The 17,189-nt window shown below is 44.5% G+C and overlaps 1 protein-coding gene across 3 annotated transcripts in view; it reads right to left on the bottom strand.

Annotated features, from left to right (window-relative positions):
• Positions 1-13,687, bottom strand: part of ZDHHC3 (zinc finger DHHC-type palmitoyltransferase 3) — a 34,074-nt gene extending 20,387 nt beyond the window's left edge. Inside the window, exons 1-2 of one of the 3 annotated variants that reach the window (XM_068204415.1) lie at positions 13,568-13,687; positions 1,851-2,180 (exon numbers count right to left, since the gene is read on the bottom strand). In XM_068204415.1, the coding sequence (XP_068060516.1) occupies positions 1,851-2,156 (306 nt within the window). In that variant the 5' untranslated portion in view covers positions 2,157-2,180; positions 13,568-13,687. Of the gene's footprint in view, positions 1-1,850; positions 2,181-13,563 lie in introns of all 3 variants that reach the window. The other 2 variants (XM_068204431.1, XM_068204424.1) reach the window with 2 other exon arrangements.
• Between the last annotated feature and the right edge of the window lie 3,502 nt (positions 13,688-17,189).

Below are 17,189 nucleotides of genomic sequence, written 5' to 3'. Positions count from 1 at the left end.
GATTTCTGATGGAAGAGTCTCTTTTCAATACATCTATACAACCTCCTAACAGCAATAAACAGCAGTGATACACAAGTGAGAGAACTACACATTAAACCAGTAGTATGGGGCTTTTTTAAGCAATCTCCAGGGAGCTTTCCCCAATAGGCCTGACTAATTTAAACATTACCAAAACCAATTTCCACAAAATTGCTACAACTCATGTTTTCTCTCTTAAGTATGCAGCAAAGCTCACAACTTTAGGAATGTTTTTAGCAAGGACCCATTGGAAGCAGTTCCTGAAATGCAGGACACATGCTATTAATTGTGAAGAACTGATTTGTTCATTTATTTATAATAAGAATTCTGCTTGTTTGCCTCAGCAGTACTTTTTGTTTCATTCTCATCTTGCATATGTCCCTGGTTCCCCATGTCCTGGAAGCTTCCTTAATCCCAGACTCACTGTCTGCCAGATGTTAGTGCATCCCTTCTCTATATCTTCCTTCCTGCATTTTATTTAGCTGGCTTCCTCATTATAAAAATGAAACAAAATCCCACTGGCTCTCCATCCACATACATAAATCCCACCTCACACAAGGAATTAATATATCTTTTCCCAATTACTTGCAACAGAAATTGTATCTGCTTCTCCAACACTGCTCCAACTAGCCAATTCAAAATACAACGTTTGTTTCACAAGAGCTGCTGCTAACTTTGCAAAATAATTCCAGCCACCTGAAGGTCCCTAAGCATAAAAATCACACAACATACAGTAATTAGCAACCACCCTTAGGATACAGACTATCTAACAAACTGCTGCAACCCTCTATTCCTGAGTCCAGTGATCAGAAGTTTCAGAGGCTAAAGTTGCTTATACTTCTGCCCAGCAGCAGTAGCATGCAATTCAACAGTCTTTACAACAAATTGTGAGAATACCCCAAATCAAGCCATTTCTGCAGTGCTGAGGCTTCTGGAAGAGCTGGGATCTAAGAAACAAAGATTATACTGAAGTCTTAACTGCACCTAACAAGGTTTCATGGGGGAAATAACATTTGGAAGGGGCAGAGTTACCAGAGGCACACCACTACTCCCAACAGCAGCAACATTTGTGAGGAAGGAGACAGGAGAAGTCTAAGCTTGTCTTTCCTTCCACTGACTAGTGGAGATGGGGTTTTGAACTGAGTCTACTGCCCAGAGTTATTCAGCAAAATAAACCATCACAGGCCATTCAGAATTAGCATCAGGGTGCTAAACTTTATCATGTCACAAACTGAAAGATGAGAAAGCAGCAGATCTGATCTCTCAAAGCAATGTGCTAAGGATACATACAAGGGGATCTCACAACTCTGATGCTTCCCAACTTGCATAAGAACTGCCATCTCTTAGCATGCTCAGACTGTATTTATTTCAGCCTTGCCCAATACACTCAACAAAATCACTAGAATGAGAGATGGTAACGCAGCTTTTCAAAACAACACATATTCTGCTCTGTCCTGTTGAAGCAATACTTGCCAAGGCAGACAACCAAAACCAGCTTTTCCAGCTTTCCTGTTTGTCAAGACACAACAAGCCACAAACACGAGATCTGCCACTGGGGAGAAAACAGCATCAGAAAGAAACACTCTCCTTCCCAGTGCAGAAAGAGGAGCTGCTCACACACCAGGAATCTAACGCTGGGTCCTTGACTTTGCATCTGAATTGAGTGGGATGAAAAATTAGCATACCACATCAGCAGCCTCACTCAGCAGGCTGACACACAAAAGTTATTTAAATCTGCCACTCACTCAGCAACTGATTTACCCAACATCTAGCAGACAAGAAAAACACTGCCTGTTTCTTTCTGAGACACACAGAGAGAGGTGTATACTTACTGGATCTGTCAGCATAGCACGAAAATGTGAAGCCAAAGCGAGGAAAGCCAAGGTGTTGAACAGTGTGCCATTGATGACACTATAAACATAATCTCTCGATGGAACTAGCATGACAAGAAGGACTACAAAGTCGGCATAGAACACCAGCATCCAGGTAACGACAGCACATGCAATACCACAGCCATCTCGGATAAACCACATTGTTCCCAGGGAAGCGCGGCTAGGAGGTGGAACACACTTTTCCGGCTGGAGGTATTCAGGTATCCTTTCAATATCTCTGAAGCGGTGGACTGGAGTAATCATCATAGGCTATTATGTCCATACTTGCATCTGAAAGAGAGTCAGAAACAGTGGTCACTGCTCTGCCAGACATCCAGACCTCTGTTCACATAACTGCATGGTCATCACATGGGAAAATTGCGGAAAGTGAAATGAAAAAGCAAAAAAGGTAAATAAATCAAACACAAAATAATGGATTGGGAAACCACACTCTTGCACTTATCAGAACACTCCTTACTGAGAAGACTCTAAGTGCTTTTAAGAAGTGCTTAATTACACACTAGGTCTACCTGTGTGCCACCTCCACCTCCCTAAGTGGAAAGGCAACAAGCATTTTAATGAAGAAAAAGTCATCAGGTAGGAGCCAACAGGAGCGGCCACAACAGGAACTGAAGCAAGAACTTGGCACTGTCACTGTCACTGTGAGGGGGAGAAGAGAAAGTCCTGTCACACCTGGCAGGGTCCCTTTTTGCTGCTTCATATTTGGGGAAGGGAAGGGTCTTTCCTACACATACTGGGAAACTAAGCAAGTGGAAGAGGCTTCCTTTCTCCTTACCCACTGAGTCCCAGCTTTGGGGTAAAAGTGCAAAAACAAACAGCTGTACGGTCCGATTTGCTGGAACTGATTAAGGCACAACCCAGAAAAGATCTTAACAGGAACTTCTAGTCTTGGCTGGAGGACGTAATTTCCCAACAACAGTTGTCCCCCATTCTCACCTCCTCCTCTGGCCTTACATCCCTTGGAAGTCTTCTACTTTGCCATGCCTCTCCTGCCACCTTTGCTCCATCCCTCAATGGCATTTGTTTTGCTTCCCATTTTCCGGCCAACTCCAGTCTACTGTAGCAAGAGGACCAACACTAACCCTGTCCTCTCCTCTCCAGCTCTGCAGACACCTTGTCTATCCAGAGAATAAGAGCCATCTTGTAACCAGGAACAGTAATGCTCCAGGTATGCACCATGGTTGTGTTTCAATGTAACTCTGACCAAATGTATGCATTGGAGAAAACAGAGAAGGTGCTCCTAAGTCTTTGGCAAGGCATCAATCCATCTGCACTCAATCCATCCAGCACTCAATACTGGAGCACACCTGGAATGCTACACTTTGAAAGTAGCTCTTTACACACCCAGCAACCTCTTCCAAACAACTTCTACTCAGAGTATTTGCTCAGTGCTCTAAAAGCTTCATAACACTACACCTTCTAAAGACCCACCTTCTACAAAAATGGTTACAATGACTCTACTACCAAATGCACTGAATTGCAGATCCCTGAATGGAAGGTATCAGCCTCCTGCTATTTCAAAATATAAGGCTTATTCTCATGGTTTTGTAAAACAAGATTCTTCATTATGCCATTTAAATTCAGAGAAAGTGTTCACCACCAATTATGCTTTCAGCCAAGAAAGTTCACCCTAAAGCTCTTTTTGTCATTAATTGTTTAAAAATTGATATATTTTACATAAGTCATAGTGAGAGAATTGCAGAAATCCCAAGGATTTCAAACTTTTCTCCAGATTCTATAGCTAAGTTCTACCAAGTACAAGAAGAAAGTTCTCTTCCTAACAGCAACCTAAATTGAGATGTTGCCCCTATCTCAACAGGGAAGGAGATGATAGTTTACTTTTCAGCTGTTATTATAAGAAGACCAAATTCATAAGAGGACAATTATTCTTTCACGGCCAAAGAATAAGGCTATTAATGAGCAGGATGATTAATTACATGCAAGCACAGAAATGATGAGTTTTGTGTGCCTGAGTGCGAGCGACACAGAGAGAGGTACTGGAAATGCTGTGGCCACAGTGAGAAGCAAAAGCCAGAAGCACAAACTTCCTAGGTGCACAGAAGCTGATGAACTAGACAATTTACAGTATTTGTTTTCTAACACAACTCGTATAAATAAACTAGGAGAATTAGGTATTTTCTTATCTTTCCACTTTGAACATTTAGTATGCTGCCAAGCAAGTTTAAGATGGCTTATGAATCTGAAGAGAGTCACGTGGATTAAAGTTGAAGCATATCAGTCTTGTATTTACACACACATCACACAGAACAGAAATATCAAGATGAAAATGTCCTTGTAAGGATGTCATTTACTTCAACAAGAAAAAAGCCCACAACAAAGAACCCACTCCTCATTCACAAAATTCACATAACATGTTGTAATTACTCTGTATTTTAACCACAGCTATAATTTAGCCTCATGATTCCTGATATTTAGGAAGACAAGCTATGTAATTTTTGTAAACAGTGATTACCCAAACAATCTGGCAGTCTAAGTTCAGATAAATCTATACCTACTAGTATATGCACACCTTTTCTCCAGCTTTTCACTGCTATACGGACAACTATGTATTCAAACACTCACACAGACTTCACAAGTATTTCTACGATTTAGTTCTTCCACTCCCTCAAGGAAACAGGTTAACCTTCACTGTGTTGTTTAATAAGCTTATTAAAATTGCTATGCTTGTTTGCCAGCTCAAAATAAAACTGACATAATTAAAGATTCACACCTGACAACAGTGTTTAGTTGACAAGAACATCACATTACATTAAAAATTAAGAAAGAAAACTGTAATTCAGGTGTTCAACTTTCAATTGAAAGTTTAAACTTGACACACCAGGTGCAGTAACAAGCTGGGACAGTCCTGAACACAGACTCTCAGGATTTTTTGCCTAGACTCTGTGCCTTTTTTCCCCCCTAACGTTTTTTATCCCAAAGCAAAGGAATCAAAGTCACAGGAAAAGCAAACTCCTATTTAACAAAGGAATCAGTTTGACAAGTCACCTTAAGGTCAGTATTAGCAAAGACTGACTGAAAGCTGAACAAATACACAGTGATTAAGCTGTGGGTTTAGTCCTGAACAGCACACATCGGCAGTGAAATAAAACTTAATCTCTCTTGCAAGTGCAGGAAGAAGTTTCACTCCAATAAAAGTTCTACAGCTCTCTCTCAGAAATATTATTGAGCTAAACTGGGGAAAAAAATAAGAAAAATCTATTGCTGTAACTGTCCAAGGAGAAACTGGAAGGAGCCCTGAGGCCCTCTCAGTTTTAAAGTCTGGAGACTCATTTCTGTAGAGAGTTAAGAGGAGAGCGCACAGGCCCCTAAATATGGCTAGAGGACATTTTTGTTATTTAATGTATTCTGCCATTTAAAGCTCGCTTTAGAGGCCTCATTAGGCAACAAAATAAATCAGTACATAAACACCATACATTGTTCAAGAAATACATATGTGTTTTACTGTTCATTATCTTAAGAGTCAAGCTATAGGAGCTTAAAGTCTCAGCTTCTCTCCTGCATGACCCGGTTAGTGGGGTTTTTTTAATTCCTTGTTCTTATATACACAAACATCTGTTTTGGTTTATGTTGTCCAGTTTGGTATTTTCAGATAAGTACTACAACAAAACAAACAAACAAAAAAAAAAAAAAAAAAAAAAAAAAAAAAAAAAAAAAAAAAGGTTGTAGCAGGGTGGAAGCAGTAACTCAGTAACTTGCCCTAACTGGTTTGCCTTCCAATCATGCTGCATATGAACTTAATTTATAATACAGATGGAATATGTCAGCTCCTCCTGCTCTGGAGCAAACAATATGTAAACAATGTAGGCAAAGGGCTTAAGGACTTAATCTCGGTGGTAGGCTACAAGAGAGGCCACTAGGTAAGTGTGAGATACAATGACAACACACACATCAATTCAGCTTAATGACATGACAGAGCATGTCATGCTTTTCTTTTTTTATCTGGAAGGCATTTGGCAATACAGGAACAATCAAAAAACATGTAATACATAAGTTAGAAATGTAAACAAAAATGAAAATCCACTTCCTGCTACAATGAACACTTAAAATATGCTATTACACCCTATATCAACTATCTTATTACCTGCCATAAGCCACGTCAAAAAAATCTGGTTTTTAATGGCCTGTGACAGCCAAAGAATTTGCTAAGAATGTATAAACAAATGATGTGGGACTTCACCCAATAAGTGCTGAAAGCTGCCTGAGGTTCTGATGTAAAACTTACAGCAAGCTTAAAACCACCATCATTGTGAACCTGCTGATTTTCATGTAATTATTCATGTTAGTGAAGTCAAGCACATGGATATGACTTGCAGAACTACAGCATTACTATGTACATTGCAACCATTTCCTCTATTACAAGTCCATTAACACTGAACTCTGGGAAGAGGTTACATTTTCATTCTGTCGTATGAACTAGGTGAATTTCAAGTTCTGCAACTACATGAAAACAATACTGGGGGAAAAAAAGAATAAAAAGAAGAGAGATCAGGGCAGATCGCGGATCTTTTTTAGGTTTTCAGTTTGTTTTTTTATTTACTTTAAAGAAATACTTCCAAACAGCTTTTATGACACACAGAGTACGTAGAGAGCTGACAAACAACACTAAAGTTAATTTTTTATCATCAAAATGAAGCAGACATACATAACTAACCATACTATATTCACATCAGCTAAGGCAGGCAATCTAGATCCACAGGACAGATGTCCTTTTAAACAAAATCAGTCAGCTCCAGACAGACAGAAACTGCAGAATTCATTTTTATTTCATTTTTTTCTGCACATCAAACTGCATAGATTAAAACACTGCATGTTTAATCCTCTTTTGCAAGAGACCTAAGAGAAGGTGAGTTTCCTAACTAAAAGGTTTATATCTATGCTTCTCCTGCCACACTTCCATGCAGCCAAAATCTACCTCGGCTTGTGAAAACTTGCCAAAGCAGAGATAATTAAAAAAAAAATCAGTATTTATATGTATTTTCCTAATGGCTCCTGCAAAGCCTAAAAAGCTTTATCTGATCTGCAGGAGTGCAACAAAACAGGCCAGCTATGCTGAGAATTTCTGGCAGTCTCCTGCAGATTTGTCCAGATATCCATCGGCATGGCAGTTTCCAACCTCTGGTTTACAAAACCCTGGAGGGTCAGTGGGACACTTCTAACAGGTCTGTAAAAGGCATCTAAAAAAAGCAAACCTATTATTAGCAGGCTCAAATTTGCTACAGAGAGCTGTACTTCCATTGGAATACTTTTGGGACTCCACACATGGTTAAAAATACCAAACGAACAACAAACAAAACAAACCCGACTCCAATTCGGGCTAAACCCAAACGGGTAAAAGCCTTCTCTCGGGTTGCAAGGCGAAGGCAGCAGGGAAGAAGCGGGCACGGAAGTTAACGCCGCGCTCACAGGACACCCGATGACTCGGATCGAATTATCACAGGGCAAAGTCGGCGCTGCCAGCCCTCCTCCAGCCACGCCAAGAGCAGGGAACAGGATTGTGCCTACCACAGATACTTTTTCACTTTTCTCCTGGAAATTCAGGCTACATTAAGGTATAGTTACAGCCTAAATATTACATTACCACCTATACATCTGCTTTTAGCAAAAGGCTCACAAACATCTCAAGATTCTCCTGAATCCTTTGGCTCCTGAAGTCAAACAGTTTGAACACTTTCAGTTCCCATACTGAAGAAAAATGGGGCAAAGAAATCTTTAAGAAATTACAAGGCTTAAAATAAATTTGTGTTTCCTGAGGGTATAAGCACAGGCTTGGATTACCTCCCTTGAAAAGGGGAATAGAGAGCACATAAAACCAGATGGCAACCAATTTATAACATTTTTCTATACATAAAGGGAGTAAGTGGCTGCACTACAATGCTTCATAGTAATTGTTTGCAAAACTGTTTATAACATCAACTACTTTGATGTTATTTTCTATTTATAATTTATTTCTTACTTCAAAGAGGTCACACATAAACAAGACCTTAGTAAAAATGGCTCACACTAAAATCATACTTTCATTATATTTATTAGAAGCATCTTATTAGAGGGGAAGATTTAATTGAAGTTATGCCTTCCTGTAGAACACATTTGAATAGGAGTGCAAATACATAGCAGGAACTTCTCCCTAAGGAGAGAAAGGGGAGGGGGAAATTATCTCTAAGATGTCTGTCATATCTAGCAACTCCATCCTGAGGGCTTGGATCGGGCTGAGCCTCAAAAGAGATGCAGCCACATAAGGAACAAACCCCTCAGTCCTCCTCTAATTTACATCAGTGTAGACAAGAAGCAACTTCAACAGTGCCAGAGGAATTCCTTTAGTAGAACTGAAAGGAAAATAAGGCCATGTTTTCTGAATTACGAATACAGGGGTTTCCCTGTCGTGATACTTGTGGTGTGCAGTCTCTCAGAGTGGATGGGATCAGCTTCCTGGTTAATGTCTGTATCATTTCTGTTCAACTAATGGACATGTATTGTATAAATAAATTATAATGCAATAAAGACTGACCCAAGAGTCTGAGTTATCTGGTGATTGCATCCCCACCAAAAGGCCTGTCAGCTGCTAGCCTGAGCAAAGGAGAGCAAAGACAATGTAGTTACTGTCCAAGGTACACAAACACTGGACCACTATGGATGAGTGACAAAATTGGTGCAACATGTAGAAACAGGGTACAAATCACAAAGGCACCAAGACTGAGGTCAGACTTGGATCTAACTTGGTCTGATCACAAAGTCAGTGATCTTAATAAGTCTTTCATCAGAGACAGAAGGTACTTTATAAAACTGTCATTAAGTAATGAACCATTACTAAAAAACTGATAAGTTTCTAACTATCAGAGCTGCAAGGGCATCAGAGAAATTCTTTCACCTCAATCTCACAGTATCCCAATAGACCAAATACACACAAGCTACTTAACCCATGTCAAAAGAGCAATATTAATCCTGCACATACCAATCCTTGCTGCATTGCCACCTATCTAAAGTTAAGTATTGGAAGAAAAGAGCAATCGTGCAGGAGAGATTGCACCGGGAAACAGAAAACAACAGATGGGGATGTCATGCTCTCCCACAGCATTGCAGTTATCCTGAATGCACAGCCTTATGAGAGACAAAACAGACAAAAGCTCTCCTGGTCTTCTAGACAGCTTTGCGATTTACATGCTGACTCAGGACTTAAAACAGCAAGCCACTGGATTAGGGGAATGTAAATTCTAAATTTGTTCTTTATCAACTTTTTTTTTAAGAAAGGCAAAAAATAAAGGGGAAAGTTTATCTATAAAACTGGTATTATTTTTAGTTTCAATTTTAAAAACCACACAACTTCCGTGGCATAAGGAATATGTTTTGTAGAGCAGGAAAGAGCTGCAGCTTTAAAGTTTTAATCATAATAAGAAGCTGGCAGAACCCCTCTAGTCTAAAAAAATATTCTAACTACTATCTTCCAAGGCAGAAAGAGCACTTTAGCTACCAGACATACGTTTTCACTCAAGATGGTCTATCGCAGGATTTGGCTCTCACCTGCTTTTGCTACAGCCCCCTCTTCACAAGCATGAACAAGCCACTCTCTGATTTTATTCCCCTGCCTGTAGTTTATTATTCTGCCTTGCCACATATGGGTAGGTAAAGATGTAGTTATAAAGGCTGTAAGGCATTTAGATTTCAAATCTACATACCACACCTAAGCCATTCCCTAAGCCAACTACAGAAAGTATACAGGGCATACATTAAAATAGCACATTAAAAACACAGGGACCAAAAAATTATCACCTCTATCCTGCAATTGTGATTTAAAATCACAATTAGAAGTAACATATGCTGCTACTTAAGAGAACTGGAAAAACCTGAAGGTTCAAAGTTGCTGTAGGTTAAAGCTTTTGAAACATAGCAAAGAACATCTGAGTTGGCAAACTAAGCATTTCTTGCTTTGCTCACTTTAGCGCTGGCAAGCAGAAGGGATCCTTGCTGCCATAAAAAATAGTTTCTGTGGGTAAATTTTAATTTTCTTTTGAAATACAGAGAGTTCAAGACAAGACCAGCTACCATATATAATATCTTCCTTATCAATTCTGTGCTGTATTGGACATCTGCAATTCAAGTGGCCACTGCAAAGAACAAAGATGTATATCACATTACCTACCTTTATCATCTGCTACAGTCCTCTCTGTAATCTATGGTATGGTACTACTGCCTTCCCATTAAGCCTGTATATGTCTTTTTTTACCTTTTTTTTTTCAAGAGCACAGTATTTTACACTACCTTTGCTCACTCACAGTCTCACAGTTTCAGCTTCAGCCCACTTGTTTTAACTTCTGTATGCTGCACCACATTTAAGATTGGGCACCCCTGCCAATTCTGCATTATTGCAAAACTCACAGCTGAACATGACAAACACATCATCCACCACCAGCCCAGGAGCAGGAACATCAACAAAGGCCTTGCATTTCCTCTCACTCAAGATTCCTCTGTTGTCAAAGGATCTTAACAGTGAGTCTTCTGTGTCCTTTTTTTACTTGCTGTTTTACTTGCTCCTGGAATAATGTTTCCCAACGTTTTTCTAGCTGAGCTGTGCTGCTGTATCCTTCCCTTTCATTTCCTTACCTTCCCATGCCTATCCTCTCTCTCTTTTTTCCCCTCCTCTTGCACTCCTACCTCTTCTCCCGTAACAGCATGGGTTCTGCATGGCCACCTTGTAACCTGGTGGTGCAAAGAGATATGAGACTATAAGCTTAGACAAATCTCTCGCTCCAGTCTCCAGAAGCACTCCCAAGCAGCCCCCAAGCTGGGGGCACAGCCAGAAGCAGGCAACAGGACTTAACACGCCAGTGCTCCTGTGCAGCGAGCCAGCACCTAGCTGCACCTTGCCTCTAACACCTTGCACCTCACTAGCAGGGAACTGCTGCCATATGGGGAGGTCTTTGGCACCCACATCCTACAGACAAGCTGGCTCGCGTTTTTGGACTCCCTCTCGAAAGGACAATGTGTGAAGTGTTACTGGCAGACTTGCTGCACTGCAGCTCCAGGCAAGGGCTATCTTCTTTCCTTATTGCCTGCACAACCCAGGAAACACACAGCTTCAATTAGGAAAGCTTTAACTTCTCGTTTTCTTGAACACAACCCTAAGCTTCAGATCAGTTACATGCACAGGTTAAATACGATGTTCCAGGTATAATCAGTCACATTTAGTTTGCTTCAACCAGCTAAGCACAGGATGGGGGAAATAAAAACTGACAACAAACTATTCTGTCGTGTCATATTTTACATTATCTGCTGTCTTCTGTCAGGAAGGCAGAAAAACTGTATTCCCAAATATCACCCTAAGAAAAAGGTTATGTCTACACTGCAGAGGGATCAGAGAAAAGCATAAGCTCAGCCAACTAACATCTGCAGAGACTAGCTGAGCTACAGCCAGACTGACATTTTCAGACTGACACCACTGTGGGTGCCCATCTAGTCTCCTCTACAGGAGAGATGCCCCGTTACAGCTGTATGGGAAATGTCTGCACAGTAAAACAGGTTCCATGAGCAAGTCTCTCTGAAATAATGCAACACACAGGTTTAAACTGCATGGACTATGCAACACTGCTAGCTCCTGTTCTGCTGGAGGTGCACAGTAATCCACCCACTGAGAAAAGTAAATTCATATGAGGTAAGAAAAAGAGATTCACCAAAGGTGAGATACCACTGTCCAGGATACACACATAATGCTGAAGACTGTCAGCTGTTCCCCTTTGCAGATGCAAAGGAAACTGCCCACAAAAAACACATAACTACTTCGGCAGAGCAGACCTGCATCTGCTGAAGAATTAAGCATTCATCTTCTTGCAACCTGCTCCCATTATTTGGATTAAATTACATTTGTGTACTTTTGTCCACAAACAAACAAGCAATTTCAAACTGAAATAGACAGCCTTGTCTGTAACTACATCACTTAAAATGAAAATTAAAAGGAAGCAGAAACATACATGAGAATACCCAATAGATGTTATTGCTATAGGTCCCAAATGTCACAACAAATATTTTCGGTTTTAGGCAGACCTGATATTTGCCCTTTTATAAACCTATAAACACACAAGAGTGTGTGGGCCGCACCTTCTAAATCTCAGTGAACATTCAGTCAGACACAACTTACTACCAGCAGCAGGTCCCTCTGGTGTGACAAACACTATTGCATCAGTGAAGCAGCACCAAGAGCTACGCTGACAGAGTCATAGCCTTTGAAGGAGCAGATCCTTATTGCACATGGGGCTGCATTTTTAAAAGACGTAAGAATGGCATGGCTGCCCTTATTATGACACTTATCAAAATGCCTGTAATGCTACACTTAGACCTATTTGTTGCTTTCATTAAGCAAAGGAAAACGTGGTTCTCACTAATGACTTGCTATCTACACCACAAGACACCCAACGCAGTCACTCACTATAAGTCACCAGTCCCTCCCCTCTCTGTGATTCCACCGTATCAGAACAACCATCCAAATCTGAGCTCCTTTCCTACAGATCCGACATTCCACACACACCTTTGCTGTGCCAGGAGTCTGGCATACTGTCACTCCCTCTCATGCTGAAAAACACAGTTTATCTTTTCTGAATCGAGATCAAAGGAAAGAGATCTAAACGACCTTTGCTGTCCATCCCACATCCCTCAATGGTACACACCAAGTGGAGAGCCCATCAGGGACCAGACTGCTGCCCCCTCCTCCCCAAGGCCTGTTTTCTTGAAGACTATTTTCTAATGAGCCATCGTGAACTCTTGCTTCTTCTTAAAAATTTACCTTACAGAACTACTCCAATAACACTTAGCAGCTGCCGTTCTAAACCAGTCCGGATCGCTTGCTACTGCCACGTAAAACTCACCATCCATTTCAACTAAACCCGCCACAGCACAGCGCCATGGTTTCCCACGGATTACTCCCGATGCCGGGGGTGCATCTGGCTATGGTGCCATCGGACAGCCGCAGCCACACGCCTGGTGACCAGGGCCACCTCGGAAGCGACAGGGTCAGCTCCACTCGCTGTCCAGCTGCTCGCTGGCGGGCACGTCCCATCGCTGCAACGCATTAGCAAATTACAGGACCACTGCAATCCACTGACAGGTCACAGGACCACGACGAAATCGCTGGAGGCTCCGACTTTAAATTTCCTGCCGAGGGGACTCAACGCTGAGGCCGCGGAGCAGACCTAAACCACGTATTTAGCACGCTATCATTTAACGTGTTCAGCTTCCCAGTATTTAAAGCCCAGCGCTGGAAGGCGGCGAGGTGAGAGCGGGATCCCTCCTCCCGTTTCCCGACCGATGCCCACAGGTCCTGGGGACGCCGCTGCGGGACACGACCCGGCCCTGGCCCGGGGGCTCCGCCGAGGGATGCGGAGCACGGCGCGGCCCTTGGGCGGCCACGCCACCCCCGGGCTCCCGCACGGCCGAGGGGCCGCGCGGGCCGGGGACACCAGGGACAGCGGCGGGGCCGGGGGGGCGGCTGGTGGAGCGGCGCAGGCGGCGGCGGCGGGATGGCATCCACCGGCGGCCCGCTCCCGGTTCCCAGCTCTGTGCTCCGAGTTCCCGCTCCCGCCGCGCTCCGCCAGCGCACACACCTGCCCGCCCCCAAGCACCCCCGCCCCGCGCTGTCAGTCGCACCCACCTACCCCAGTGGCCGCCGCCGCCGCCGCGGGTCCGGCGCGCCCCGCCGCCCCCGCGCCGGCAGCGGCACGGCACGGCAGGCACCGCACCCCCCCTTCCGCCGCCCCTTGCGCGGAGGCGGAGCGGCCGCCGGGAGGAACCAGGAAGTGAACGGCGGCGGCGGGAGGCAGCGCGTCCCCGGCCCTGCCCTTCCCCGCCCCGCCAAGGGCTCCCCGGCCCACGGACGGGCACCGGCGGCTGGCCCCGTGCGGCTGCGGACCGCCTGTGCCGACTGCACGTTAACGGCCCAGGCGTGCGGGTGCTGGGGGGGCTGAAATGAGGGTTTTGTGAGGAAAAACCCCACACTTTTTTGTTTTGACATGGGAACAGATGGTTCTGCCTCAGCGGGCAACTCTGAGCCCCAGGCGGGTTCAGGGTAGTTTTGGTTTGCAGGTATCCAAAGTAAGTTAGCACCCAAGAAAGAGCCGTACAGTGCAGAGCAGTGAGGATGTTTGGGGAACTGGAGTATCAGGAGGAAAGGCTGAGGGAGTTGGGCCTGTTCAGTCTCAAGAAGAGACTACTGAGAGGGGACATCATTAATGTGTATAAATGTCCAAAAGGAGGGGGGTGTGGGTGTGCCAAAGAGATGGAGCCGGGCTCTTCTCAGTAGTGCCAAACACTTAGGATGCAAGGCAGTGGGCAGAAACTGATGCACAGGAAGTTCCACCTGAACATGAGGAAGAACTCCTTTGCACTGGAAGAAGTTGTCTAGAGAGGTTGTGGAGTCTGCCTCACTGGAGATACTCAAGAACTGTCTGGACAAAATCCTGTGCCGTGTGCTCTAGGACAGCCCTGCTCGAGCAGGAAGGTTGGACTAGATGACCCACCATGGTCCATTCCAACCGTACCTGTTCTGTGACTGTGATTCTGTGACAGAGCACTCCACTGCAGGTGTCATGTTCAGAGCCAGGGCAAGGGCTGAGTTTGCTTGACAGTCTCCACGTCAAGCCACTGCTTCCAGCCTCTGTGGCCTTGCCCAGGTATTAATAATGCAGTGCAAAACTTCACAATTCAGGAGGTTGCCTCAGGCTGGCTGTGTTGATTTGGCATAGCCTGTTTTTTTGGTAGTGGGAGACAGCCAGAAGTGGCTTCTGTGAGAAGCTGCTAGAAGCTTCCACCGCACCTGACAGAGCCAATCTCTGGTGGCTCCGAAGATGAACATGCTGTTGGCCCAATTAGACAGGTTGGCAACGCCTCTGTGATGATATATTTAAAAAGAAAATCAAAACGGTGCACAGGAAGCTTTTTCCAGGGGTGGCCAGGTGCTGCCACTGGGGCCATCCCAGCACAGTGCAGGGCAATGCACCATGGCCATCACCATCTGGATGCAGCCTGCAGCGAGCCTTGCCTGCTTGGGCACCCCTAGCCAACTGTCGAGCAGAAGGGCATGGGCAGCGGCAGCGGCTTCTCCTTCCTGGTGCCCACATGAGGAGAGGCACTCAATAGCACCAGTGCTGCGGCAGCCACCACTGCCCACTCGGTGGCTGTGGGGCCACCTGGCCGGTGGCGAAAACATGGTGAGCAACTCCCTGATGCAGAACCTAGATGAGATCAACCACTGAGCGCTGTAGGATCCTGCAAGATTTTTTGAATAGGTGGAGCTTGTTTGCAATGGTACCTACAAGCAGCAGTTTTTCTCCTAGTCAGAGAAGAGGAGGAAGTGAGGACATGTGAGGGAGAACAACATGGCGGCACCCCAGTCAGTGGAAAAAGAAGGGGAGGAGGTGCTCCAAGAGCTGAGATTCCTCTGCAGGCCGTGGTGAGGACTATGGTAAAGCAGGCTGTCCCCCTGCAGCCCAGGAGGTCCACAGGGGATGCGGAGATCCACTCACAGCCCATGAGAGAAGTACTCACACTGGAGCAGGTGGATGCTGGGGAAAACTGGGATCCACTGGGAGACTCAAATGGAGAGAGAGGGCCCCTGCTTCCAGAGAGAGAGAGAGAGGGCCCTTGCTTCCAAACTCGAGCAGCCTATCCTTAGAGGGCTGCACCCTGTGGATGAGTGACCCACGCCACAGCAGTTTCAGAAAGACTGTTTGCCCATGGGAGGGACCCCACGGCATAGGAAAGACTCCTTTCCCTGAACAAACAGAAAAAAAATCTCAAGTGACAATCGGACCAAAACCCCCACACCCTGTCTCTCTGTGCGGTCAGTGGGAAAGAGGGAGGGGCTGGGGGGAAAAATGTTGGTTTAAAGGCTTATTTTACTTCTCATTATCCTCCTCTGACTCTGTTAATAAATTTACTTTATACCTTTAAATTTTAACCCATTTTGCCCTTAGTCCTCATCTCAACTCAATAGCCTTTCATTATTTTTTTTTCCTCTCCTCTGCCCAGCTGAGAGCAAGAGAAGATCTACAAACAGCTTTCGTGGGTGCCTGGTGTTTGGCCAGTGTCAAACCACAACATGGGCCAACATACATCATTCATTTACCACAATGAAATTAAAGATACTGCTTTGCCTTTGTTAAAAAAAAATCCCAACATACAAATCCCAACAAACCCAAGAAACAAGTGGTATCCTTTTTTGTATGATAAGCTTCACTACTGCCTTATGCTGGAATTTCAATGTCCTCAGAAGTGCTCTTTAGGGCAAGAGGTTGCCTTCTGCCCTCCTTGAGGAAAAACGAGCTAAACCTGGGCTCCTCCCACCTTTAAAAAACTGCTGTTTGCATGTGAACAAAATTTGTTAGCTGAGCCTCTGGACTATGCAAGAATTTGACTAACATTAGGTGGACTCCAAGCTGGGGTGGCAGAAGTGGGAAAAAAATTAACACATCACTCTTTGCTGGCAATTGTAACTGTTAGCTGCTGTGGGCTAAGCCATGAGAGTTAGGAACTAAGATGAGAGACAGAATGTCACCTCCCTATGCTCTCAGTGGAAATCATCATCTGCATTAACACTGTTTCAGATCAAGAATTCACTCACATTTTCAGGGAGTTTTTGCTTTATTCTTACTTCTTGTTTGGTTCACACTGTGCAATGTGAGGACACAGGTATTGTACTGCAAGTCAAACGAAGGGTCAGTCTGTGCTGGACGGCAGCACTAGCAGATGCTATTTTAGAGAGAACATACAAACCAGGGTCCTTTCATGCATGGGCACTGCCCTTATCTGGCACTCCTGTGGGCCAGCAAGGAGACCTGGCCCTGCTCACCTCCCTAGGGTGAGTGGGGAAGACAAGCTACCCAGGCTCCCAGCTCTGCCAGGCTCCACTGCTGGCTCTCCCCACCAAGAAACAGTAAACAATCTCCACACAACCCTAATGTGCAGAAATGAGCCTCCTTTTAGATGCAGGTAAGCAATGGGAAGAGTTCCAGAAATGCATCGGCTCTGCCCCGACTGCTGATTCATAAGCAGCCTGCCAATGGGCCCAGACCAAGGTAAAACTTCCAAATGTATCCATCGCTCTTGAAGTTTGCTCCCACTGCATCATGCCACCTGCTCAAGTAGGCACAGCCAGGAATGCTATGTACATTAGACTGAACAAGGAATTGTGGAAAGCTGGATAAACTCTGGCAGTGTGCTGAGTAATCCTTGGGAGCCGTGGATCATTTTTAGCCAAGCAAGCATCAGCATGAAGTCAAG

The sequence above is a fragment of the Anomalospiza imberbis genome, chromosome 1, assembly GCF_031753505.1.
Source record: "Anomalospiza imberbis isolate Cuckoo-Finch-1a 21T00152 chromosome 1, ASM3175350v1, whole genome shotgun sequence".
Lineage (NCBI taxonomy): Eukaryota > Metazoa > Chordata > Aves > Passeriformes > Viduidae > Anomalospiza > Anomalospiza imberbis.
The sequence above is the reverse complement of the archived record's forward strand: the minus strand, read 5'-3'. Positions and strand labels throughout refer to the sequence as shown.